The sequence below is a fragment of the Hyalella azteca genome, unplaced genomic scaffold (genome assembly GCF_000764305.2).
Source record: "Hyalella azteca isolate HAZT.00-mixed unplaced genomic scaffold, Hazt_2.0.2 contig13969, whole genome shotgun sequence".
NCBI lineage: Eukaryota > Metazoa > Arthropoda > Malacostraca > Amphipoda > Hyalellidae > Hyalella > Hyalella azteca.
The window spans coordinates 390-25,552 of NW_025943871.1; the positions used below are offsets into that span (position 1 = coordinate 390).

Genomic DNA, 25,163 nt, shown 5'->3' on the forward strand with positions numbered 1-25,163 from the left:
TATAATGACACCTTCATCAATGGCTTTGGGACCAATCGTTGGCACACTGTTTAAAGTTTCGTGTAATCGTGTTCATTGCATCACTACTGGTCTCGAGAGTGATCACGGAATTCGCGGTCTCGGATAAATTACGGTTCTTGCGCTGCTGGAGTTCTCGTTTTGCTCATGATTCGAAAAACTTTAGCCCTCTTGGCCTTTCCATGGGCGCCCTCTCTCCTTCTACTGGAAACATTTGACATGCTTTAATCACATATATGATATACGCAGAGGTGGACAGTAGCGCGCTACATGTAGCGGTAGCGGCGCTACATTTAAGCAATTATAGCGGCAGCGGTAGCGCCCGCTACATATTTAAGTAGCGATACGAGGTTTTACCGCTACAGCGCTACCGCTACATTTATAGATCTTCCTTCTTCTTAGCAGGGGGTCCACACTGTGGTGGACATAAAGCCACAGGTCTGCCTGATGGATGACCGCTGGGCCTGAGAGCTTGTTGCTTAATTTTTCAAGTGTACGAATATTTATTTCCCCCCACTGTATATGTGAAACCGAAATACAAGCAGATTTTGTTCGTATGATTTTTCGGAAAAATTAATAGAAAACGTGAAATTCATAGAAAACGGACAAGAAAAGGGTACTTTAAAAATCTATCTCTTCCTACAGTTTTCAAGCTACAGCATTGAAAGATATACCATTCGATTTACAAAGACCATACCAATCGAGTAACGAAGCCCGATTTTAGATTTTACCTTAGTTTTTACACGCATTTTCCCGTTTTCATCTCATTTTCTTCAGATTTTCCCTACTCCCCCCCATTTTGAATCCAAATTGTGCACAAATGTATAAAAGGGCTTCGGTACTTGATAGGTATGGTCTTTACGAATCGAATGGTATATGTCTCATCGCTGTAGCTTCAAAACTGTAGGACTTACTTGGTTAAGATGAGGCGCGTCACCGACTGAAGTATTGGCGCCCAAAACTGTAGGAGACAGGTTTGCAGTGACAATAATAATAATATTGGTTTCAGCGTTTATTAGGCCATAAGCCTGTCGCCGATTCTTAACATCGCAGAACATCCACAGCCTGTTGCGGTCTCGAACTCACAACTCACTGATTCAAATTCTGCTGTGCTCAATTAACCGCCCGGCCTCCTTGCCGATTCTGACCAGAAACTGGCGCACAGGGCTGGGATCGAACCTGCGCCTCTCTGCGTCAATCCTGGTACGCTGAACTGTAACCACTGGGCCACCAACTTTTCAGTAAAGCGCGACAAAGTCCCGCGCGCATCGCAATAGGCACTCAATGTAGCCAGGATACAAAACTAAACGTTACTGGAGCTTGATTCCAGTCAATGATGGTGGGAGCGACTGCATGCACACCTCCTCATAGACGCCAGGCGGGTAACTAAGGTGCACCTCAAGCAGACACTCTATTTAAAGTTCTCGCAGCGAATTTCCTCCTATACTATTTGTTAAAGAACTCCACCATCCCCCTCTCTTTCATGATCTGTCGTGAACGCATAAATCAACGCACAGAGATGGTAATGGTGCCCTTGGAAAGGGCAGAATGTCAGCTATTTTCTTCGAGCTTCATCTATACCCAGGCAGACACATGTGCTCATCTGCTACCTACTTGCCTGCCGATTTGACTCCTGCACATGACCCTTGTCCCCTAACTTAATCACCAGCTCGCTTGGTTGTTGTTTCAGTTTCCCTTCAGCTTTGTGTCATCTTGTTCAACTGCAGTGGAATTAAATCCAACGCAATTGAGCTGTTTACCTCCTTTGTCAGTACCGCTCGGACTTCTGGGAAGAATTTTTGAAACTAATTTCCGTTGCACGTTTCTCGCGCATAACTTAGTCAAATCCAAACCCTTCTTGACCTAACTTAAAACAAAGATATTAATTCACAATACACTCCTTCATGCGTTGTCTGATTTTTTTGTAAGCTTCGATTTTAATAACTGCCCTAAACGTTCAGTTTACGCATGTTTTCAGGAATAATCTTCTTAAATAACAGCCAATCTTGACCTAGTTATCAAAGAGCTATTCATTGACATTAGGTTCCTGTAAGCGTTGTCAGAATATTTCTTTGTCTTCTTCGTTTTTACCTAGCGCTCTGAACTCGCACCCATTGCATGCCTAACTTAGCGTTAGTTAGGCATGTTCCTTCTGTCGGCCAATCAGAACCTTGCGTGTTTGCAATTCCTTGCCAGCGCGCTTCCGACCCGGACGCATGCCGGAGGCCAGCTTTGCCGAACTTCAAACTTAGTTCATATTCCTTTCTATTAGGTAAGAACGCTAGAGTGAATAACAACGGCCTATGAAGTCAAGTGCTCAAAGCCATAGCGCCAAATGTCCACAGCCACAAAATAAGCTTGCCAAAGGTTAACATGCCCATACTGCATCTGGCCAAACCTCGATCCTCTGACCTAACCTCTTCAGGCCTAGCCTATACGTGCTGCAACCATTCTTCACCCAAAACAAACCAGAGCGGACCTAACCTAACCTCATTGGCTGCAAGAAATTAGAAAGGCGGTCCAAGTACGCTGGTAGAGCCAGTCATTGGCTGCAAGAAGATTGTGAGTCGGGACAGCGTGAATGGGTTAGGCCAGAAGAGGTTAGGCCGGATGGGGAAATGCCTGCTTACGGGCGGGAATGCTTACGCATTGGCTGAAGACCTATGGCGCTATTATCTTTCGGCAGTGTGTCGCTTGTCTGGATTACGGAGTTCAAGCGCAAGGTGCTTGTACACGGGGATAGTACTAGCGGCTAGTAGATCAGAAAATTGCCAAATGTCTGCCGCTTGGTGTCTATCCCGCAAGGAAGCTTAGACACGAGACAAGTTTAAGGTGCCGCCGTGCCGGTAATGACCAGATACCACTCATACCGGCACGGCGGCACTTTAAACTTGTCTCGTGTCTAAGCTTACTTGCGGGATAGACACCAAGCGGCAGACATCTGGCAATTTTCTGATCTACTAGCCGCTAGTACTATCCCCGTGTAATGTGCGGCTTCTAGTTCTGAGGCTGAGTAAAGTTAATGCATGGTGAAGCTGGGCGTTGGCTCCAGGGCTTATTTAAGAGTAAAATTTGTGGCCTACGCGGCTGCGCCCCCTTCCGACCCACTCTTATTTCCGATCGCACCCGTTCCATTCGGAGAAAAGCGATGAAGCCCACCATGGGGCACACCTGTGGGGGCTTGCACCTGACCACATTTAATAAATTGACTACTTTTCAGGGGTTTTTAAGGCCAGGATAACAAGAGTTATGCCAATAGGAACATATTAAAATTAACTAGAGCGGCTTGATGCAATTGGTCAGTTAATGACAACAAATTTAAGATTGCCAGTGTCAGGAGCACGTGGTGATGACGAGGTGTCAGGAGCACGTGGTGATGACGAGGTGTCAGGAGCACGTGGTGATGACGAGGTGTCAGGAGCACGTGGTGATGACGAGGTGTCAGGAGCACGTGGTGATGACGAGATGCACGTGGCGTGGTGAGATTCACGTGGCGTGGTGAATTGCACGTGGCGTGGGAAGATGCACGTGGCGTGGTGAGATGCACGTGGCGTGGTGAGATGCACGTGGAGTTGCACGTGCTGTTGTGATGATGTTGTGACAGGGGCAGCAATGTGTGCTTGGTAGGAGCTGACGTGATGTTGCTGAGAAAAGGAGCTATGTTAATTTTGAACACAAGTAAGATTCAATTTGGTAAGTAAGCAAGTTATCACGTAAGCTTGGCATGACAAAATTGACTATCACAGAACCTTGCGCTGTCTCCAGATTCATCTATCACGGCTACACTATACTGAGAACTACTGAAGACAAGGAAAATCCTAAAATCACTTTTTCCATTAAGTAATAGCGAGCTTACCACGATCCTAATGGAGAAGCTGCTGGAATAGAAGTGAGCTCTGAGTGGGCAGAAGTGAGCTGTGAGAGACCTGGAAATGAATGGTGTTAAAACGGAAGCAGTGATTCGCTAGCATGAATGCTCTCTAAACTGTTTTCTTAAATAAAGAAGTAGTTCCGAAGCGAGATCCGCTACACACCTACGGTTGAGACGCTGCAAATCCCAGGCATCGCTTAAATTTAGGGTGAGGAGCTTTCGGTCCCTAACTATTAAGGCCTACCCAAGTGACTTAGTCGAGTCTTATCAGCATGTCGATGCCTGAACTCCATTTCTCACGACTCGTCTCCGCACCGGAACCGGCCTGGTTCCGTCCGTGCGAGATCATTGATGCAAATAATAATGAACAGAAAAAACTTAGGCTTATTCTCCTTTTGTTACTAATACACATGGTGAAGAGTCGTGTCTTCTGGTGATTTGATTTATTGATGAGATTCTAAATGTACTTCCACAACGCTAGAAATCTATATTTTCATTTTTACGTGATAACAGAATATCAAATAACAAGGTTTCTTAGTTGTTAGCAGCTTCATGTTTAATTAAGTATCAACTTTTTATTTTAGTTTGCTGTACAGGTTAAGTACTTAACTCATCGTATTGAATAGCTTGGTATTATTTACATATTCGAAAAATTTTTATGGTAATTTCATTCATGTTCTACTTCGATGGTATTAAATTTGGAGCAGAAATGGCTACAACAAAAAATATGCAGCAATGAAGGCAGGCGGTAAGCTTTCATGATCTCGTCTGAATGTGCGACCTCACTGATAAGTGAAATGCGCAAAATTACCTGAAGGCAAAGTTTTACACTTGAATGCAATTACATTATAACAGATTTTCATTATACATAAAACATTGAATTAAAGTTTGTAATTAAAAAAAATCGAATTACAATAAATGTCTTGAGCATGCATGCACCGTTAGATTCCTTTGATTTTTGCAGATCGAAGTGGGGAAACGCAACTTTAATAATATCATAGCCAAGTTTCGTCTGAATATTTCAATAAATATGGAAAACTTTAAATTGGAAAATATATTTCGAAACAAGAAATCCTCGCATCTAAACTTTTTCTCACTGCAGAATTTCTGAAGTGTGGGAACGAGACGATAAGAAAAATTCTCGTCATTCTGTGCATGGTTATTCCATAACCTCAACAAATGAGATATTGGTTTTTAACATTCGCTGCGGCTAGCTAGCGAGTAAGCTCGAAGTAAATTTTAATGTAATTTTCTGGGTGATTGCATGTTATGTGCAGTTTTTTGAAAAAATACATTAACCACCAAGAATTTATGATTTCAGTTATTATTAACGAATTTAATGTGGGTATTAGCATTTATCGATAAATATCCCCACAATAAAGTCTTAATGACTTGAATAAGACTTTAGGAATATTAATCAAATATCTAAAGAAAAATATCAAATGAAAAAGTATATGATGTGAAATCATAATCGTGGTCATGGGAAAGTTCGGAAATATTTCGTACTTACGAGATTACGTATATGCTTGACAATTAATTCTGAGCCATTGCTCGATATGGTTATATTCGTCATCAAATTTTGAACGCACTTATTTTATCACGCAAATTTTGAACGCATCTGTTTGACTTATAGATTATCATTGTCTCAATACGGGACCTGGTTTGGTTGAGTGGCAATCAACGAAATGAACCTTCATTCACGTGACTATAACCATTATTCGGATGTAATTAAGTTGCTTTAATTGAAAAATGTGCTTCCTGGAAGTTTGTTTTTCCTTTGCTGAACTTGTTTTTAAAAGTTTCTTTCTTAAGGAATGTCTATATATAAACTGAATGCACTCAGCGTTTGTTAATTGCAAGAATTGAATGAATAATCCTGATTTCAACAGAAGATCGATGAGTCAGAGCTGATTGCAGCTAAGGCTTTACCTTATGATAAAATAATAAAAAGTGCGCTTTGCTCATAAATCCAACACGAAGGAAGTTATTGACTCACACGAAGAGACGCTGTGGACCAGGATGTTCGTATCTAGCTTTTCGATAAGATATCGTATCTTTACAGCCCTGAAAGTCCGTTAAGGCACGAATGGTATCAGATACGTCAGTTAGTGCGCTGCACACCGTGACACTGTTCAGTCGTCACGATCAAGTGGTTGTTCAAACCACCTACAGATGGAATATTCGTTTAAGGAGCTAAAAACTAGCTTATTACTCCAGAGAAGTAAATAAGACCACACTGACACTGCTTGTCTCGCCTAGCGAGCTGAATTTGGCCAAGATGGGCACGACGCGGTTACGTGACGTGCCCTGGTGGTCGGTTGCTGTGTGCCTGGTGCTGCTCGTAAGCATCGGTGTCACCGCCGACGATCAGGGAGACTACAACTCGCTTACGGAGTCGCGGCAGAACTACGTGGACGCTCAACAGAGAGAAGCTGCCCAGGGAGAATATGGTGAGATGGGTGCATTATGAGGGAGAGTATGGTGAGCTGGGTGCATAATGAGGGAGAGTATGGTAAGCTGGGTGCATTATATGAGGGAGAGTATATGGTGAGCTGGGTGCATTATGAGGGAGAGTATGGTGAGATGGGTGCATCATGAGGGAGAGTATGGTGAGCTGGGTGCATTATGAGGGAGAGTATGGTGAACTGGGTGCCTAATGAGGGAGATTATCGTGAGCCGGCAGATTAATGTTATCCTGAACTTTCGACAACTCACAATGGTAATACTCAATTTGGCTTTTATAAACAATTTAACCAGACAAAATCGGACTGGCTTCTTTGTGGGTTCAACAGTATCTAAAAAATCAGCGACACATATTTTCCTAAATTATTCGTTCAAATTTTGAGAGCTGTAATTGGACCTTTATATCAAAGTGTTCGGCTCTGGCAGTTTAGTGCTAGGTCGCTTGATACTTGTTTTGCGTTTCAGTATCAGTGATAAGATATGGCGTGTTCCGTAGCTTATCTTTGTGACATTACTCTTGAGTCGCACTTGAATACTTACGGCATGACTCAATGAAATTATCATGCCTTAATACACGCTGATTTAGATGTTAATTCCAATTATTAGTGGTTTCATTATTTTCAGCAGACCATCTATATCATTATATTAGTATTCCATCTGATTCATTATTTGAGTTATAGCCTATTTCGTTACTATGAGGGAACAGTAAGTTACCGAATTTTACAGTAAACCGTCTGTTTAGTTATTCTGAATGAAACTTTTCTTCGTTTTGAGCAATACTGTATATTTCATTATGCTGAGTAAATTGTTCGCACATTTATTTTGTGAAAACATCTGTATCATTATTTTTAATGAGCCATGTTTCTTCGGTTTGAATAAACCGTCTGCTTCATTATCTTGAGTGAACGGTCAATATTTTGACTAAACCTCTCTCTGTTTCATAATTTTCGCGTTTTTTAATGAATTTAGTATCATCGATATAAGCATAATTTCACACATATATTAAGGATTAAAAAAATACACAAATGATTGCGTTATAATGAAGAATTAGATCGATAATATAATTAAAATTTAATTAAACTATTATGATGAAATTTTGATGTTATATGGTTTGCAAATTTTGGTCTACATTTGTTAGAACTTTACCTTAAAACAGAAATTTACATCATTATTGCGACGAATAATCTGCATGCCTATTGGTGTTTGATGCTGTGTACCAATATATATTACAATATTTTCTCATCGTGGTTTTCCAAACAATTTTTGGATGAATTTACTAAAGCGCATCAAATTACTACTCATATGGATGAACTAATTATTCTCAAATGTTTATGGAAAATCTTCTATTTATCCTGATATAGAATGTTTTTACATTGGTTTTCACTTTTGTTCAAGTCCAAAAGAAATAAACCAATCTATGGAAATTTTCCAATTTAAAAACGATCTTTCTTCGCAACGCTCTTTCAGTGATGACTTTCAGTCAAACATGAATTGACATTGTACGTACGCCGCCGTCCTCAAATAAAAACGATTAATATTATTTAGAACTTTAAATAAAAAATTTTAAGTAACAAACAAAAATTTTTTAATTTTAAATTCGGAGAAAACAATTTGTATTGGGCGACCAGTGGATAACTGTTGCGACTTATGCCACAGTCTTGACAGTAGTTTTTAAAACCACGCGTCGTTTGCATGTACTTTATTACCTGAATGATGAAAACCTTGCGTGAATATCGTAGCTTCGTCTTGGATTTGGATATCTAAAACAATAATGTGCATTCAAGTCCTTCAATTGGTGCTTGCCGATCGATGTAAAACCTATACTGACCTATTTGAGGCTATTTGTTTCAAGCAATTATGTTTCATGTTGGTGTTCATGATTGATCTGCAGAATATCTTGGATGACTTTGAAGCAGGATTTGGACTTATATTCTTTTATAGCATATAATCCACACACAATTCATCGGATAAATGCAAATTTGTGCATCAAAATTTGTTTTGCAGATTAAGTGCGATGCTTGCTTATCGAGACTAAGTTTGAGGGAATTATTCCTACACAACCAAAATACTGTTATTTGTTATTAATTTTATGTAACTTAAATGCTTCCGACCAACATACATAATTACATACGGTATACTATATCCTGACACAGTAAATGCAGTTATTATACTGACATCTCTGATAGGTTGGATACACTCACATGTTTCATCCACCCACTTGCTGGCTCTTTTTATGGCTTGGCCGACGTCATCCGTCATCCCATGACGTCATCCCAGAGTAACTGAATTTTCGCTGGCCTCATTATAACATGCTAACACATAATATTCTGTGCACCTGAAATTCCCCTTCTTACCTTCACAACGATATTTAATTTGTGTTGGGATCGCCAAACGTTTACACTACGAATTCTTGATTTACTTGAAATCACTCCCCAGACCCTATGACGTCACGCATTGCGCCGTCAACTTCGGACGACAGGCCGTACGCCATCAGTCAAGAACGGCTGCGAGAGATCCGAGCTCGCTTGATGTATCCATACTACGATATGGACAATCAAGGCGGCAAAGGAGACCTGCAGGAAAATATCAACACACATAACTCACAGATCAACAAACAGCTCACCTTCCTCCTGCCATTCTTCGGGTTTGGTCTCAACTATACGTGGGTGAGGCTTCATTACAGGCTTCAGGGAATGACACTGTTTTTATAAAACTTCGCTTTAACTTCATTTCTTGTTGTTTGTTTGTCTGTCTGCTACAAATCTTATAATCGATGTTTAACACACTTCTACCTGTCCAACCGATCTGAAATTTTGCGCACTTACGTAAAATTTTATACAATGCATGAATCAGTTGAAAGAATAAATAATTTTGAAAATTTGCAAAATTTTTACATATTAAAAAATTCTGAAAATGAACTTTTTTAATAAATTAAAATAAAATTAGAAAATCATTGTACATGTGCAACTTCTAAGACACTGGATTTTTCAGAAATGTTGTCTTTAAAAAGTAATTTTTAAATGCATAGTATTACAGAATATATTTATTCAGACTCACGATGTTATATTTTACTGAATATAACACAATAATCATATTTTTGATATTGAATATACTTAATAACTATATATTACATATTCTTAAAATATTTGTCGTTTATTACAGGTATCTCTCAATGGATACTTGGGCTTTTCAAACGCCCCTTTCAGCTACGGTAGTTACCCACTAAAGTTCCCAGTCGCCGAATGGCCGACTATTCCGGACCCGTCTTTCATCGGCCCGTTTTATTCCAAGTGTCTCATTGGACAACTAAAATCTGGGGAACCTGAGCAGCAACAACCAGGAGTGTATTGGAGGTAAGCGTACTTTGATGACTCATCTTCATATTCTCTACAATACTTAGGACTAACTACCTCTTATCATATCAACGTGCTCCTATATTGACGAATAAGGACACGACGCTTTTTGGGCTTACCGTGGCTTCACAATCTCCTGTAAAATGTATTTCACTTGAGGCGTAGTGGATGGAATAATATGCAAGCCCTCAAGAACGCAATTACTCTTCCTATATGAAAATTTTCTGTAAATTTTATTTATCCAAATGTGTCGATATGTAAAAATTTACAATATATTGGATTGGTCTCAGTTTTTATTAGCTTGACCTCCGCAATTTCTAGATGTGATCCACAAAAAAGTAATCTATTTCAACTCTCTAAAAACTTTATAATAGACAAGAAAAGTCGGAGAGTATTGCTTCAAGCGAATTAATGTATGAATTAATTCTTTCCGGGTTCCCTGAACTGAACATCATACTTTGCTTTTAATGAATTGAATACGATAGCCATTGCGGTTAAAATATATACATTATATCAAATGTCTGAATTAACGCTTGTATTTTCATGGAGAGATGCTCATGAGACCGTTGTATGTATTTTACGTGGTGCTCCACCTTGAAGCTTTTCTTATCACGCGTTGGCCGTATCTTATCTCTGTGAGCTCGAGAACTCGGCCACTGATAAGCAAGGCTTTAGCTTTACGCTCTACTCGTGAAGACTTCGATTGTCGTCACTCCTATAAAATAATTCTTTCGGTCAATCCAAAAATCACTGAACAATGAATAGGAAATAAATTATAATTCAACCTTTAACAACTTAAGACAAGACATCTAAATTTTATGCACCGAAGTTATTAATCATTTTAGATCACTATTCAGCTGAATTTAAAATGTAAGTTTTTTGCCAAAGGGAGCACTCTGGGTTCTTAGAAGTTGCATTAAAAAAAAATAGCGGTTTCAGCGTTTAGTAGGCCGTAGGCCTGTCGCCGATTCTTAACATCGCAGAACATTCTCAGCTTGTTGCGAACTTGAACTCGCAACTCACTGCTCCAATTCTGCTTTGCTTAACCGCCCGGCCTCCTCGCCGATTCTGACCACAAACTGGCGCACAGAGCTGGGAACGAACCCGCACCTCTCTGCGCCAATCTTGGTACTCGGAACTGTTACCACTAGGCCACCCTGCCCTATTAGATTAGACGCCTGTTTAATAATTTATATTGAATTTTGGCAGACTGGAACGTGACCTTCCTACAAGAAACGATCGCATGGCCGTCGAAATCTTCGAGAGGATCAAGTGGGACATCAGGACAGGCATGGTGGGGGCCGAGATTTTCATCCCGAAGCACCTCATCACGGTCACCTGGAAGAATGTCACGTTCAGCGGCGGTTATGCCAACTCAAACGCAAAAAGAGTCGTGAGTCCATTTAGGAGCAAAGGCGATTCTCATATATTGCATTTTAAGAGCAAAGGCGTTGCTTATATATCGTTAATGCATTTCAATGTTAATAAATAAGTTCTCTGTAGAAATCTTCAAACTGAATGATTTAGATGTTGACTAATAATTGGTGGACTCAAAGTTTTATTTGCTTCGTCGACCATCGATCGAATTATCTAGATCTTATTTTGACTACAATCACTGATATAATAAGTCTATGACGCCCTCATATTCTGAATAAATATTTATTGGGAAATTAGTATTTTCATTAATAGAAATGAATTTATTTCGTGCTTATTAAGCTGAGGTAATCGCCAGTCTAGTAGAAACTATATCATAGCTTTATATGATCGTATTTTTTTAGAGAAAAGCCTTTTATAGTTATTCAAGGAGCTACATAATTTCGAGTTATTAAATCAGATAATGCATTTTGATGACAAACTTGATGTTTTTATCACTAAGTTCCATGTTTCAGACTAACACCTTCCAACTGCTGGTGGTGACAGACGAGGTGCGCACCTACGCAGTGTTCAACTACGAGAAGATGTCGTGGACGTCCCACACCGAGGCGGGCGGCTCGGCTGACGACGGTCAAGGCGGAACACCTGCTTACGTATGTCAATCTTCTCTCTTCAGCTCATCTTATTTGTGATCACATAGTCTCATTTTAGCAACCGAAAGCTTGCGACCACTTAATTAACGGTCTATGCTAATTTGCTACTGATTTTTAGCCTGGAAAAGCTTAAGCGAAACCCTGTTCTCATTAACCCGTGTCAGACGGCAGAATTTTATTATTTTATCATACTGCCGAGTTCAGGTACAATTGTACCTGTGCAATTCGACATGATGATCAGGCGTAACTTCTAATCGTGCAAAAAATCGTCATTAATTTTAAAACATTGTACAACACGGGCGAAACGAATTGAGTTTCGAAACTGTAAAAGAACGCAAATGTATCTGACCGCAATTTGTCAAAAGTTTTGCAATTTTTCGAAATCGATCGATTTTTTAATAAAATTATGACTACTAGACAAGCCTGTCACTAATGTTAATTACTACAAATTCGTGCTTGCATATTTATTATAGGTAATCAAACCAAGTTGCTATAGAATATTTTTAACAACAATCGCTATTACTCAATTTCAGGTTGGCTTCAACGCAGGCAACGGCACCCGTTCATTCGAGTACACCCCCTACAGCCAGAGTTTGTACATCCGCGATCTCGCGGTCGCCGGGCGCGCAAACGGCCTTCCTGGCCGCCATATTTTCCGTATAGATGAGGTCATCCTTCCAGGGAGTTGTCGTCGAGAAGAAAGTGGGTTACGGTTGAAACTCAAACTTTTTCATCTATAATTGAACTTCATCGTTTATAGAGATTTAAAGTCAAGGAGCTACTGTTTATATTATATATTTCGTTTCTTAGCTTGGAGTAAACTTTTCTATCCTAAATCATTTACATTTTGTTTTGTAAGATCCTAAACATTCATTCATGCCATTTTGTTCCAGCCTTAAAGGAATACCAGTTGACTTTCTCGCCGGAGCAAGCCAACATGATGGGTGGGACGATTGTCAACATCACAGGCCCGTGTTTTGAAACGAGTTACCGAGTGCAGTGTCAGTTCGACACGACCACCGTCGAGGGCCACGTGATGGACTCAAACACGGCCGTATGCATCACACCTCGTCTCTTCGTATCGGGCTACGTTTCGTTCTCTATCTCGGTCAATGGAGGCCCGTTTTATTGGAATGGAAGATTTTTCATTGGTAAGAAGTGAACATAATTACTAATCTTTGACGATATTAGCAGTGTCTTTGTATACCATATGGCCATTGTATCTATTCATAAATTTTATGGAGTTATCTATGTAGAATTTTTGCTGATAGCTGCCGACTTCTAACCCACTACTCGCGGTTCCAATCTTGGTGTTCCTTGCTTCACCTTACCGAGCAGATTACTCGCACGTTGTACCTGTCAATTTAGCAACTTAATAATATAAGAATAAGAGACAAGTCTCTATCAATAATAATACATCTTTAATCGTATTTTGAAAATAACAACAACTGCTTGCAACTCTACGCTAGTTCTGTATCCAACATAAGTAAAATGGTGGACTAAGCTCGATTATTCTCTACAGAAACGCCACTGACTGCCACTGAAGGCATTTGGTTCACAGACAAGTCGTACGAAAATCAAAAGGTAGAAAGCTTTCAACTACAATGGCTTTCTGGAAACTTGACTCAGCGATATGGAGCACAGACCACAGTTTCACTCTGGGGGTATAGAGAGAGAAGCATCACGCCGGAGATCGTCTACATCGGCGATATTATAGTGAGGATTTACAGATGATCAACTGTTGACCATTTTGTTCGTGCTAAGTTATTATAACGCTTATTTGAGCTGTTCAAAAAGAGTTCACTGCTCCATTTATCACATTGCATAAAATAACATTGCTAAAAAAATTGTTGTGGACCGTTCTTACCTAATCAAATTACTTTTTGGCTTGATTTACTAAGTGATTGTCGATGGAAGAAATTAATCAAAACCTCATCCACGGATAAATTTTTTTCATATAGCTACTCTTTCTAACAGACAACATCCAATGATAATCGAGAGAAGGATCCGGTGACCATCGATACCTCAGCTTTCAAGAACTTAGACTTGACCAGCGTCATGGACTTCGAGATGGGCTTGCTTATGGCAAATCTAACACAGATAGAACCGATATACGGATTGAACCAATCACCGTAAGTAAAGAAAAATTAAATTCAATGTTTCTTGTCCCTCAGGCTCTATTTTTTATGAAATCATACACTGAAAATTAAATTTGTTAAATTCGACAGAAAAAAAATTCGTTAAATATTTCAATTTTGTTCACAGTCAACTTTGGTCGCGTCCGATTCCTCTGGCGTGGTACTTCAACAGTCAGTGGGAGCGAAGCTTTGGCACAAACTGGCCGATCGCCATGTGCGACAGATGGATCGAGGGCGACAGGAACCTCAGGAACTTTGCTTTTGAGGTTTGACTTCAGTTGCTATTTTCTAAATCGACTATGAGATTTAGAAGTTGCTTTACACATGCCTCTTATTGCGCGTCTTTCTTTAGGCTTGAGTTTAACGCATCGAGTTGTTGTTACCAAAAGTGTTGCTATTCATGCCTTTTTGTCCTAATTCGTATTCGCAACACTGACATATCCACAGCTCCCTTTCATATGGTCAGTACGTTCTAAAGCAGCAGCAGAGTACGATTGTATATCATGTGAACGATCTACTCTCTGAAGTGGATTATTTTTCTCTAATGAAGGATTTATAAATTTCAGGCTCCACGATGCCCGTGCCTCTTGAAGCAGGCCATCCAAGACAAAGGGAGATTCTTGCCTGACTTTTCTTGCGATGACTTCGGCAACGCTGAATGCGCCTATCACTTCGGTTCCATCCACTGCGTTCGATCTGCCCTTCCAAAGTAGGAGAATTGTCTAAAATATATTTTAAAACATTTTATCTTGCATTTCTTTGTATGATGTACAAAATTAATCAATTCAATAAATAATCACATTGATACCCCGAAGTTGACGTCCATCCGTTGCAGGACGAGCGTCTTCAACTGAAACTTTTGACTCTCTTATCTCATTGAAAAAGTGCAGAAATTAACGTAAAATATGAGAAAAATAGTTGACGGTTCTAAAACAATTCGTACAACTGAATAAGAAGCAGACTTATGTCAACTAGCGGCACAGGAGCCTTAACATTGAAATAATGAGCGACCATTACCACAATACTAGTTAAACGCTTACCTAACCAAGTATTTATTTGGTACCGAAAAGTTTCACAGTGATTTTGGAACAGTTTGGCCTCTCCCGGTACATTGATATCCCATTGAACATGTTTAGCAAATCTTTTTATTCTGACAAAAAATTTCACTTGAACATCTCTGTTAAACACAATTTTTTGGCGCGTGCAGCAAGGATGGCGCGGGGCAGCAGTGCTGCTACGACCGCGACGGTTACCTCATGATGACCGCGGACACCATGTGGGGGGGCAACCCGCACAGGGCACACAACCTGGGCAAGACGCCCTTCAACGAGGCCAACAAGGTAATCAAAAAGCCAATTATCTTAATTACTCATAACAATAAAAATTCAAATTTGGCTGTTCTACAAATCGCCTTTAAAATGGTGCCTTACAACAATTAAAGTCTTCGCAATAACGCATGACTGCAAAAATGCTTCATGCGGAGAGGAAATATTTCTACCAATTAATACAATAGTGCATTTATAATCGGTGTTGAATGTGCTCGTGATGCTAAGGGATTAGCAATTGTAACCTATTCGGCTCTTTATATAACGAAAATTATTTTAGTGACACAAAAAATTCTCCGCTCGTCAACTTGCAATTATGAAGCAGCAATGTAAAGCACTGCAAGTTAAACGGATTTGATCTTTTTTTAAATGCTCTCACCAACCATTGTGCATAGAAAATAAAAATAAACTTGAAATGCGTCGGAAAATATTATTAATTTTTAAGTTAAACACTCCATTGGCTTCAACAAGTTGACCCCGATTGCTTCATCTTGTACTATTATTTCATTTTTTGTACAATATTCGTACAGTGTTGCCAGACGGTCTTTTTTCCACACAAATTCCGCGATTTAGTTTTTTCAATTTCGTTGGCCGGCTAGAAGTTATGATAGGGGTACTTCCTAATTAAATTTAAAAAACTAGAAAGGAATTGATTTTTTTACACCGGCACCTACTAATATACAAGTATATATTGAGTTATTGGCCTTTTCTGTTCGCGGACCTCGCCGTTTTTTAGGCCATCTGGCAACCCCGAATTATGTACCTCTACGTCCTGGAGAAATACACTTCGTGGTACGCGTATGTACCACTTCGGAGTCTACGTGTTAAGACTTCGGTATTATTTACATTAGGACGTGACCGAGATATATTAGAATTTCTGTGCTTTCTTAATGCGCTCAGGTGGCTCATTGTCTCATTTTTTCCTATGAAAGGGCAAACAATTACATTAATTGGTTAATGTTCGCAAAGAAGAATCTCACATTCATTTATTGGGAAGGTGCCGAGCTTGTCTCACTGGTACTACGACGTGATCCCGTTCTACACTTGCTGCAAGTGGCAGAGCGAGCAGAGCCCAGGCTGCACCACCTACCGCTTCGAGCGACGAGCCTCACAGGACTGCGTCGGCTATCAAGTGCCTACAGTCGGTATGTTCGATCTCGTAATTTTGGCTGTAATAGTATTTAAAAATTATATGAATACTTCTTGTGTCTGATGGCGCGAAATGGCAAAAAAATTTCGATTTTTTTTCTCCGAACACATGAGAAAAATCTAATAAATTATTCACATGGTAAAAATAAACGAATTGTATCTCGTGCGGCATAAGTTTTCATGTGTCTGCTCTAGCCGCAATATTACCTGAAGTATCTCACATTATCCAACAGCGACGGTATTTGGCGACCCGCACTTCTACACTTTTGACGACACTCAGTTCACCTTCAACGGTAAAGGCGAGTATGTTCTTACACGCGTGGACTCGGTGCGTCATGTTCTGGACGTGCAAGGCCGCTTCGAGCAGATCGACGAGAACTACCTCGGTGGAGCGAAGGCTACGATGCTGACCGCCGTCGCGGCCCGGGACAACGTGTCGTCTGTGGTGGAAGTGAGACGGCGGCCGCTGGATGCCATCTGGCGGTATCATTTGGACGTGATTGTTGATGGTCGAAGAGTTTACTTCGACAAATATTCACTGAAAATCCAGCAGTTCCGAGGTGAGATGCTTTCTATTATAAATATTTTTAAGTTTCTTTGTTTCAAGTCTGATACTGGAAATATAAGTTGGGACTCTTCGAGTGCGTGTCCACGATAATTGTCGTTTCAGGATATTATAACCTGGACATGGGATTTCACATTTAGCGATGGGACCAAGAGGCATCACTAAACTATGTCAAATTAAAGTTTTATTGAATTCATAATTTATAATAACTTCAAACGTCCAAAAATATGACTGAAAAAACGAGCGTTCTTTGTAAATGAGGTATTGAGCGAGTCATTATTCATTTCACATTAAATCAATTCGCACTTTATTAAGATAGCAGAGAAGATGTTTCAAAAATAAAAAATTTCAAAGATTTTCGACCCGGAGCATCATTTTACCAATAGAGAAAAATATACCGCCGTAGGTGACCAAAAACATTAACATTTATGTTCTATAAATGATGTACAACGAAGGAAAATTATCGTTTCGTTGCAGAATGCATCGTGTACACTCCGAGCAACATCCTGAACCAGAGTCAAGTGATCATCATGTTCTCATCTGGTGCCGGCATCGAAGTGCAAGAAAATCATGGTTTCTTGGGCATGAGAGTCTTCCTTCCTTTATCGTTTGCTGTAAGTCAACACATGCTTTAGTTTACAGCTTTATTATTGCCGTCGGTCTCAATGAAGCGAACAAGTTCAGATGAGGTAACTGAATTATTTAAGTGTTTTTGAAATATTAATGATTCAATACATTTTAAGACTTCGAGCGTGTGAGGAAATTAGTTCTCTGTTTAAAATAAGATAATTCGGTAAATTCATTAATTTATGTCATCTTATTTTTCGTACCAGAACGCAACGCGAGGCTTGTTCGGTAACTGGACGTTTGACCCCGAGGACGACTACGTGTTACCGGACGGAACGCAAGGGCCTTACTACGACACCAACAACTTCAAGACGATACACGAGGAGTTCGGCCTAGAATGTCAGTATCGAGCAAATAAATTACATTTTATATTTTTCGATGCCGTAATAATTCACAGTGAGAATAGTAATCAGTAATAGATTTAATTGGGTAATTATCCATAACAGTTATAGGAACTTTTTTTATATGACATCTATTTAGCGTCAAGTGAATATTTATTAAATCAAGCTTTCCGTGATGACATTTCACTTCGAAAGATCGTTTTCAATAATGTCAATGTTATTAAATGATTTGTATGGTGTTTATAAACAGGGGTGCTGGATGACAAGGAAGACGAGTACAAAGGTAAAAGTTTGTTCACTCACGACTTCACCCGATCTAGTAACTACTACTACGACGCAGACTTCGTTCCGGAGTACAACAGGGATCCTAAACTGAGCGACAACTCGTAAGTTGAACTTTTGGTTGAAGGTCTTACATCATACAACTATGCCTACTGGCTATAAAATCCGATGTTAAAATTTATATCCACACCATCACGTACATGTGATGAAAAGTATAGCTTCGGATGATATTCCAAAAGGCAAAATGTTCGAAATCATGTTAACCTAAGTAAAGATTTTTAAAATAACGTGAATTTGATAATTTCTGAGGCACGGTTCTTACAAAACTTGGTTTCAAAATAGTCGGAATTGCGCTAAATTTTAATTGAGTTATTTTAATTGAGTTATATTTTTCAGAACCACCGACCCACGGGAAGTGGAGCGCGTTTGTGGCGACTCCTACCAGTGCAACTTCGACTTCGTGACGACTCTTCGGCGCGACTTTGCTGTGATGACTAAATACTATCAGGACCAGTTCGTCAATATCAAAGACTACGGACTACTGCCAGGTAATGATAATATTAGGCTAAACTGAACTAATTTGGTTTGAATGGAACTGCAGTACATAGAGACAAGCTCATGTACACGAATGCTGTTCAAGAAAATTGATCTTAGACGTTGTTATGTAGTATGCAAACGTTTATTTATGATAATGACTTTCCGCGTTTTTTAAATTTTGCAGTAACTAAATCCCAATAAAAATTAACCGTGTTATTCTACAGTGATATCTTGTGGAGCTCTGCCCACTCCTCCGCATGGCAGGAAGTCCACGTTCAACTTCTTGAGCGGTGCTGAGGTGAAGTTCGACTGCGACCCTGGCTACGTTCTTCTGGGCGAGCAGAGGCGCTGGTGCTACGCGTCGGGTGACTGGAACTGGCCTGAGGATGGAGAGGCCACGTGTGTCAGTAAGTATTGAACTATTTCCCTTCGTCAGTGATCTTGAGGACATTTATTTAAGTTTTATTGTAATGGCCTCATGTACGATTTTTGTCAATATTACTTGTCGAAGAGTTACGCGACAAGCCACTCATCTGATAATGTACCATTGCTTCTTGATGTGATTTTATTAAACGATCGGCATTATAAGACTGAGAACAGCGAACTCTCTACGATTTGAATGCGGTGAGTTAATTCTATTTAGAAGCTGTGCGGAGAAAAATTTTTACCTGAAGCATTTCAGTTTTTGAGGACAAATTAATGTATCTTCTTCTATTACCTAAAAACGGTCTTCGATTAAATTCCTCAATAAATTGGTTCGAAACCGTTCCAGTTCGGAGACTTTCTTTTATCTAAATTTCTATGGTCACTGTTAAGAAATAAAGACGTCCATATTTCATGTAATAATTGGGCCAATAATAAAGGACCCTTTAAATTATTCTGTCATATATATGGCTAATCTCGGTCTGAAAACTGTGGGGCACTTGGAGAACGTAAGTGACATGTGGCTGATCGTGGTGATTATCTATGATTGTTTGACCTGTTCTCTGCCTGATATTTGTGTCGATGACGTTCAAAAGAGAGACTTTGGCTGCAGGGCAAGCAGTGTTGTAAGTTCAGTCGAAAAGTAGTCATTTCTCAACTAAAAATTATTGACATTTTATTTTCCGTGATCTCAGAAATATTTTTCAAATCGTGTCATAAGCAACGCTAGCAGTTATTGTTAGCTAATTATTGATCATTATATATTATCAACGTACACGATAGATACGAGTTTTGATCTTAAAATTATACTAAATTTTAAACTATGAAATGTGAGCTCGTCGGTCGCTTGCACGAAATGTTATTCTAGTTGAATATTTTTTTAATTCTTACCAAGAAAAATGCATATTATTTTCCTGTTGTATTTTATTATTTATAAATTTAAATGTGAGGCTCGTGTCCTGCCACCAACGTCTCTCTCCAACTCACCAACCTTATTCAATGATTTTTCTCAGGCACGCAAACAACTGTGCCACGTAAAATAATTGTGCCGTTTGATTTAAATTTGGTATTTGCTATAGGGTAATATCGTTCGAAATGTATCAAAATATTTGCGTAACAAGCTTGCGGCGAGCGCGTTGACTTGGTGGCGGGAACTGAGCTGTTACAGTGGTGATCGTCAGTGACCAACTCTCGTGGTTTGTGTGCAGCCGAGCGTGAATACAGAACCATGCGGCAAGGTGTCGTGGCTGGCACAGTTCTGGCAGTTCTCGTGCCCGTCGTGATTGCAATCGTTTGCTTCGCATGCCATCTTCGTGTGTCTTACTTAGAAGAGAAGGAAGAAGATCAGTTTAATTACATCGCCCCTCCTCGACGCCAGAGCCCAGTGCAGTCCGTGGTATCGTCTACGGCCAAGAAATCTTTCTCGAATTCGACAGGCTCGAAAGCTTCATCAGGTTATCCAGCCATTCAGATGCAGGATGCACCTGACGTCTCTTCAGTACCATTGGAAACGGCTACTTTAGTTCATGGTCGACCGAGGTTGCCTCCCTCCGCCCCGGTGCAGCAGGAGTATGGGTCTGACAGCGAGGCAGAGAGAGATGATGACAGTGTCGCCGCATCGTCGTTCGACGGAGACTATGATACGAACGAACCTCTGAACAATCAACCCGTCAACTTCACGAACGTCTTGTGGGAAATCCCACCTCGCCAAAATTCTTCTACCGCTGAGAGCGTCGTTTAAGATCTCCATATTTCCTTCCAATCCTTTTACTGATCAAATGGAAGCCAATCGATGATTCTGCTTCATTGCTGGAGCTTGATTACAATCCTGAAGTTTTATAAAGGAAGTAATGCTGCCACAAGTTGAAAGCGCACTAGCAGTTCAGAAAAAATTCGTTGTCTTTGGACATATATCTGATTAATTTAGGCCTTTGGATATGAATTAACAATGATCTCACTATTAAAAAGCCAAAATTTATTCTGTCACGAATGATGAACCGCTTTATAAAAACTCACTATAGTTTTATGAAATTTATCCTTCGTCTATCTCTTATTTGAGGCCAAAAAATTGCAAAGATATCTTATATTTTCCCCGTGAATTATTATGTTTAGACTGCAACATTAAGAACATTTTCGAAGAATAGCGATCGAAAACGTAGCTTCTTTAATTTACTGTAATTTAATTAATGATTAATTTTATTAGATTTAGTTTTTAGCGCACAGTACGCACTTTTGATTCTCTCTAATAATGATTGAAAACTACGAAAACAATAAAATGTGAATACAACTAAATTGACTATTAGGATAAAACAAAACCGACCATGAGATTTTGATTCAACCTCTTGACTACTAACCGCTCGACGATATGTGTTCAATAGAGGATATGTGTGAGAATATCTGTTGCTCTGGAGGCTATTTTTAATAACTGTTTCATGAAAGTAGCATTATAAGCTATGTTGTTTGACGTATGAAAAACAACAAGATCAATCAAGAAATAAATCTGGCGTGACGATTATATGAGAGAATAGCTCCATGATCTACAATTTTCCACCTACTTCATTGATGTTCTGTTCCTAAATTTTAGATTTTTGAGTAATAAATTCTATAAGAATCGAAGTATCAATTTCCAAGAAAGCATTGATTAGCAAAACTATTTCTCATTAATCTCCTAATTTACTTTAATTATAATTGCACGCACATGCGAGAAAAAAAACATAAGTGCACACAATTTCTGAAAACTGATAAGTCGCAGCGTCAACCATCGGGTAAGATTCTGAACATGTCTCGTGAATCGTGATTTTCGCTTATACAGAAATGGCAAATGTTCATGAAGATTACGGGAATATTACTCCAAGACTAGCATTGTATAGGGCACGGTGATTTAGTTTAGCACTGAGTAAATGAGGTGAAATAATAAACTCTGACAATTTGTAGAAATATATATTAAATAGTTAAAGATAGTCTCAGTGAATTCTAAATTCAAATATATTTGAAAAATTATAATAATCCTAAATATTTCTACAATTATTTCCAATATTTACATTATTTAGGCGCGTTTAGGCAGTGTATGTGAATCGGTTAACTCGTGCAAGACGGTGGTTACGCGCAAGCTTCTAGCATTCATCAAATATTCAACCTGAAAACGTGATATAACCGGAAAGAAATCTTTTTATTTTTATTGTTTTAGATAATTGAGTAAACTGTTTAATTTTATTTTCAATTGGAGGAGATATTTATGTGGAGATTCTTCTTGCTCTCCGTAAGTTTGACTGATTACGTGGAGATTCTTCTCGCTCTCCTTAAGTTTGACTGATTACGTGGAGATTCTTCTTGCTCTCCTTAAGTTTGACTGATTACGTGCAGATACTTCTCGCTCTCCTTAAGTTTGACTGATTACGTGCCCAGGTGAGAAGGAATACGTGTCCATGCGAGCTGGTGTGACGGCAGGCACGGTGCTGGCCGTGCTCGTGCCCGTGCTCATCGCCCTCGCCTGCTTCATCGCACACAAGCGCATCGAGCGAGAGGAAGAGGACTACTACTACGACGACGAGCCGTGAGTCATTGCTATTGACGTGTACATAGTTCACTGGCTTGAGTGAGAGCTAATACAGCGACGACGAGCCGTGAGTCATTGCTATTGACGTGTACATAGTTCACTGACTTGGATGAGAGCTAATATATAGCGACGATCAGCCATGAGTCATTGCTTTTGACGTGTATATAAATCACTTAATAGAAGTGAAACCTTTCAACAACTCAGAAGTGCGTGGAAAGGAAAGAGCGGATGCCTTGTAGTAATTAGCTTATATTGTCAATAAATGATGTGTATAGAATATAAAATATATATAACTTTTTGAGTAAACAAATGCAAATAGGCGAATCGAGAATATTAGGTATTAAATAAATCAGGTATGAATGTTCTTTATTTGCGAACAAAATATGAATCACAAAGTAACTGCTAGCTCTGTGTTTGTGAACTATACAATTAATCAATATGAGGTTTATTTGTATTGCATTTTACTTGTGTTGCGTTGCAGTCCGCGCAGCCAGGAGATGAAGGACATGACGCGCAGCAACCAGCGCGGCGATGGCTACGGATCAGACGTCTGATCAACTTTATAGTTTTTAATTAACTCGCATCTAATTTTAACATTCGTGATTTTTTATACCCTTTACCGCTACTGAAATGTAAAAAACAATACCGTTGAGCTTCACTTTCTAAGTGGGTATTATAGTTCGAATATGACACCGTCTTACAATTGAATTCTATAAGGTACGAAGGGTGAATGGTTTTCATTGAAAGGCACAAAAATGTTCGGCCTGAATTCAGTAATTGCGAGAAATTTTTATTTTAATTACCTATTGTACTAGCATTTGAACGTTTTTCCTTTCGACGTAAACTTTCTAGAATTTGATGCGGATCAGATAATTTGTAGTGCTCCATTTAGCGGGTTTCATGCCTAAAATATTATATATATACTCATCAGATTCAGAGTTTCTTTAAAGGTGAAAATAGGTTTCAATATATGTTTAGGCGGAGAAATGTCTCTAAATTTCTTAGTGGTCACACTCGATGTGGTCACACTCGAGAAATGTCAGTTATCCTCTCATGGCTATAATTGTGTTCGGTGTCTAGATTTTCTTAAACATAGATAGCATTTCAACGTCGATGACCCCCGAACATACTAGAATCAGCATTATTAATAGTACTGAATGATTATTTTCTGAAAACATGATTTTTCCCAGAAAAAAACAACAAAATTTTTGCTTTTTCACGCTAAAAATTGAAATTTTGTTGTTAGGCGTAGTTAATCTTAAGGACTCTACTATTAAATGCGACTTGATATGATTGGATGGTGATTCATTTCGGAACTTGGGGTGTCCATTCTAAGTTTGTTCCATTTTTCAGTTTTTAACGTACAATTTAATCTATGCTTAAGTAACTTCAATAGTAAAAATAAACAACTCGAATCGATTAACCAATGTTCTACACGCTGGAGCTTCACGTACATCATACGAGCTGCGTTCCAGCACGCATAACAAAATAACATCGTTCTATATTGCATGGTCAGTTTTAAGGTTTCTTTGTAAAAATATGTAATAAAATGTCAATAAATTTATGAATTTTCATTATTCCCAAATTCACGAATTTTGAGGCAAAAATAAAAAAAATAAGCATAATTGTTTCGCGATCGTACTACTATGGATAGGTGAGAATTCAAATAAAAGAAATCGGAAATCGAAATGGACTGAAAGCTAAGCTTCTGAATATGTGTGAATACATTCCTGCATACTCTTGCAAAATGGACTTAATTATCATTCAGTTTTGTTAACGTTGTTGGTCAACTATAACAACGGATGAATTTCATGGCCTATATTTTGCTCTCTATCGATGATTAGTTGTTCATGGCGAGTTCCTGTCTGAGAATAAATAAACGCATAAATATAATGGGAAAGTTTACCCCATTTTTCCGCTTCGTCCGTGAAATGGAAGCTCATTGGTCCATTGCCATCACTGACCGCTGCGTGTAATTTCATGTTTGTTGCTCCTCTCACTAACAGAAAACAAATATAATGCTTCTTAGAACTTCTGTGTTAAATAAAATAAGGTTATCATTCTTCAAATTAAAAATCAAATCGCCTACAATGGGACTATTTACCTTCAACTGTCGGCTAGTAACAAGTCCAAATGAAGATTAAAGCTACACGTTGAAATGAATTTTGCTGGAACGTAAACGAAGAATATGCACACCTCTCAGGACAAAAGAAAGCATTCCTTTTAACACCGCATGGGCTTCTTTCACTTCAAAGGTCCATAGACGCTGGCGACGTGACACGCTTTAAAGAGTGAAATGCAAGACGTGAATTGCTGCGTGGCCCGCGGCATGCGCTGCAGTGAGTCACGGACCGACCACGCCTCGTCCCAGATGAGCTCACTGCAGCCATGCTGACCCCCGTAACACGGCGCTGTGGTGCGGGAATTCCGCGCACTCAGGAAGCCTTTCACTTGCAGTATGTTTAGAGAAGTAATGCACGACGCATTG

General features: G+C 39.3%; 1 protein-coding gene across 2 annotated transcripts; it reads left to right on the forward strand.

Moving 5' to 3' along the window:
• The first annotated feature begins 5,997 nt into the window (after positions 1 to 5,997).
• LOC108678425 (protein mesh) lies at positions 5,998 to 24,237 on the forward strand. 2 transcript variants are annotated; one of them, XM_018166853.2, is made up of 21 exons: positions 5,998 to 6,339; positions 8,789 to 9,018; positions 9,515 to 9,705; positions 10,915 to 11,098; positions 11,595 to 11,732; positions 12,266 to 12,434; positions 12,626 to 12,883; positions 13,255 to 13,448; positions 13,710 to 13,864; positions 13,998 to 14,136; positions 14,437 to 14,579; positions 15,078 to 15,210; positions 16,193 to 16,340; positions 16,578 to 16,904; positions 17,387 to 17,523; positions 17,743 to 17,875; positions 18,128 to 18,263; positions 18,556 to 18,707; positions 18,921 to 19,103; positions 22,525 to 22,672; positions 23,157 to 24,237. In XM_018166853.2, exons 1-21 carry the CDS (start codon positions 6,168 to 6,170, stop codon positions 23,227 to 23,229), a joined length of 3,543 nt encoding a protein of 1,180 aa, XP_018022342.1. In that variant the 5' UTR covers positions 5,998 to 6,167; the 3' UTR covers positions 23,230 to 24,237. The 2 variants fall into 2 exon arrangements, with proteins under 2 accessions (XP_018022342.1, XP_018022334.1); XM_018166845.2 differs by lacking the exons at positions 22,525 to 22,672; positions 23,157 to 24,237 and adding an exon at positions 20,328 to 21,730.
• Positions 24,238 to 25,163: the final 926 nt, after the last annotated feature.

Coding starts and splice junctions, on each gene's coding strand:
- LOC108678425 (XM_018166845.2), top strand. CDS start 6,168: ATGGGCACGACGCGGTTACGTGACGTGCCCTGGTGGTCGGTTGCTGTG. Junction 6,340..8,788: donor AGCTGCCCAGGGAGAATATG/GTGAGATGGGTG, acceptor ATCACTCCCCAG/ACCCTATGACGTCACGCATT. Junction 19,104..20,327: donor TGGAGAGGCCACGTGTGTCA/GTAAGTATTGAA, acceptor GTTTGTGTGCAG/CCGAGCGTGAATACAGAACC.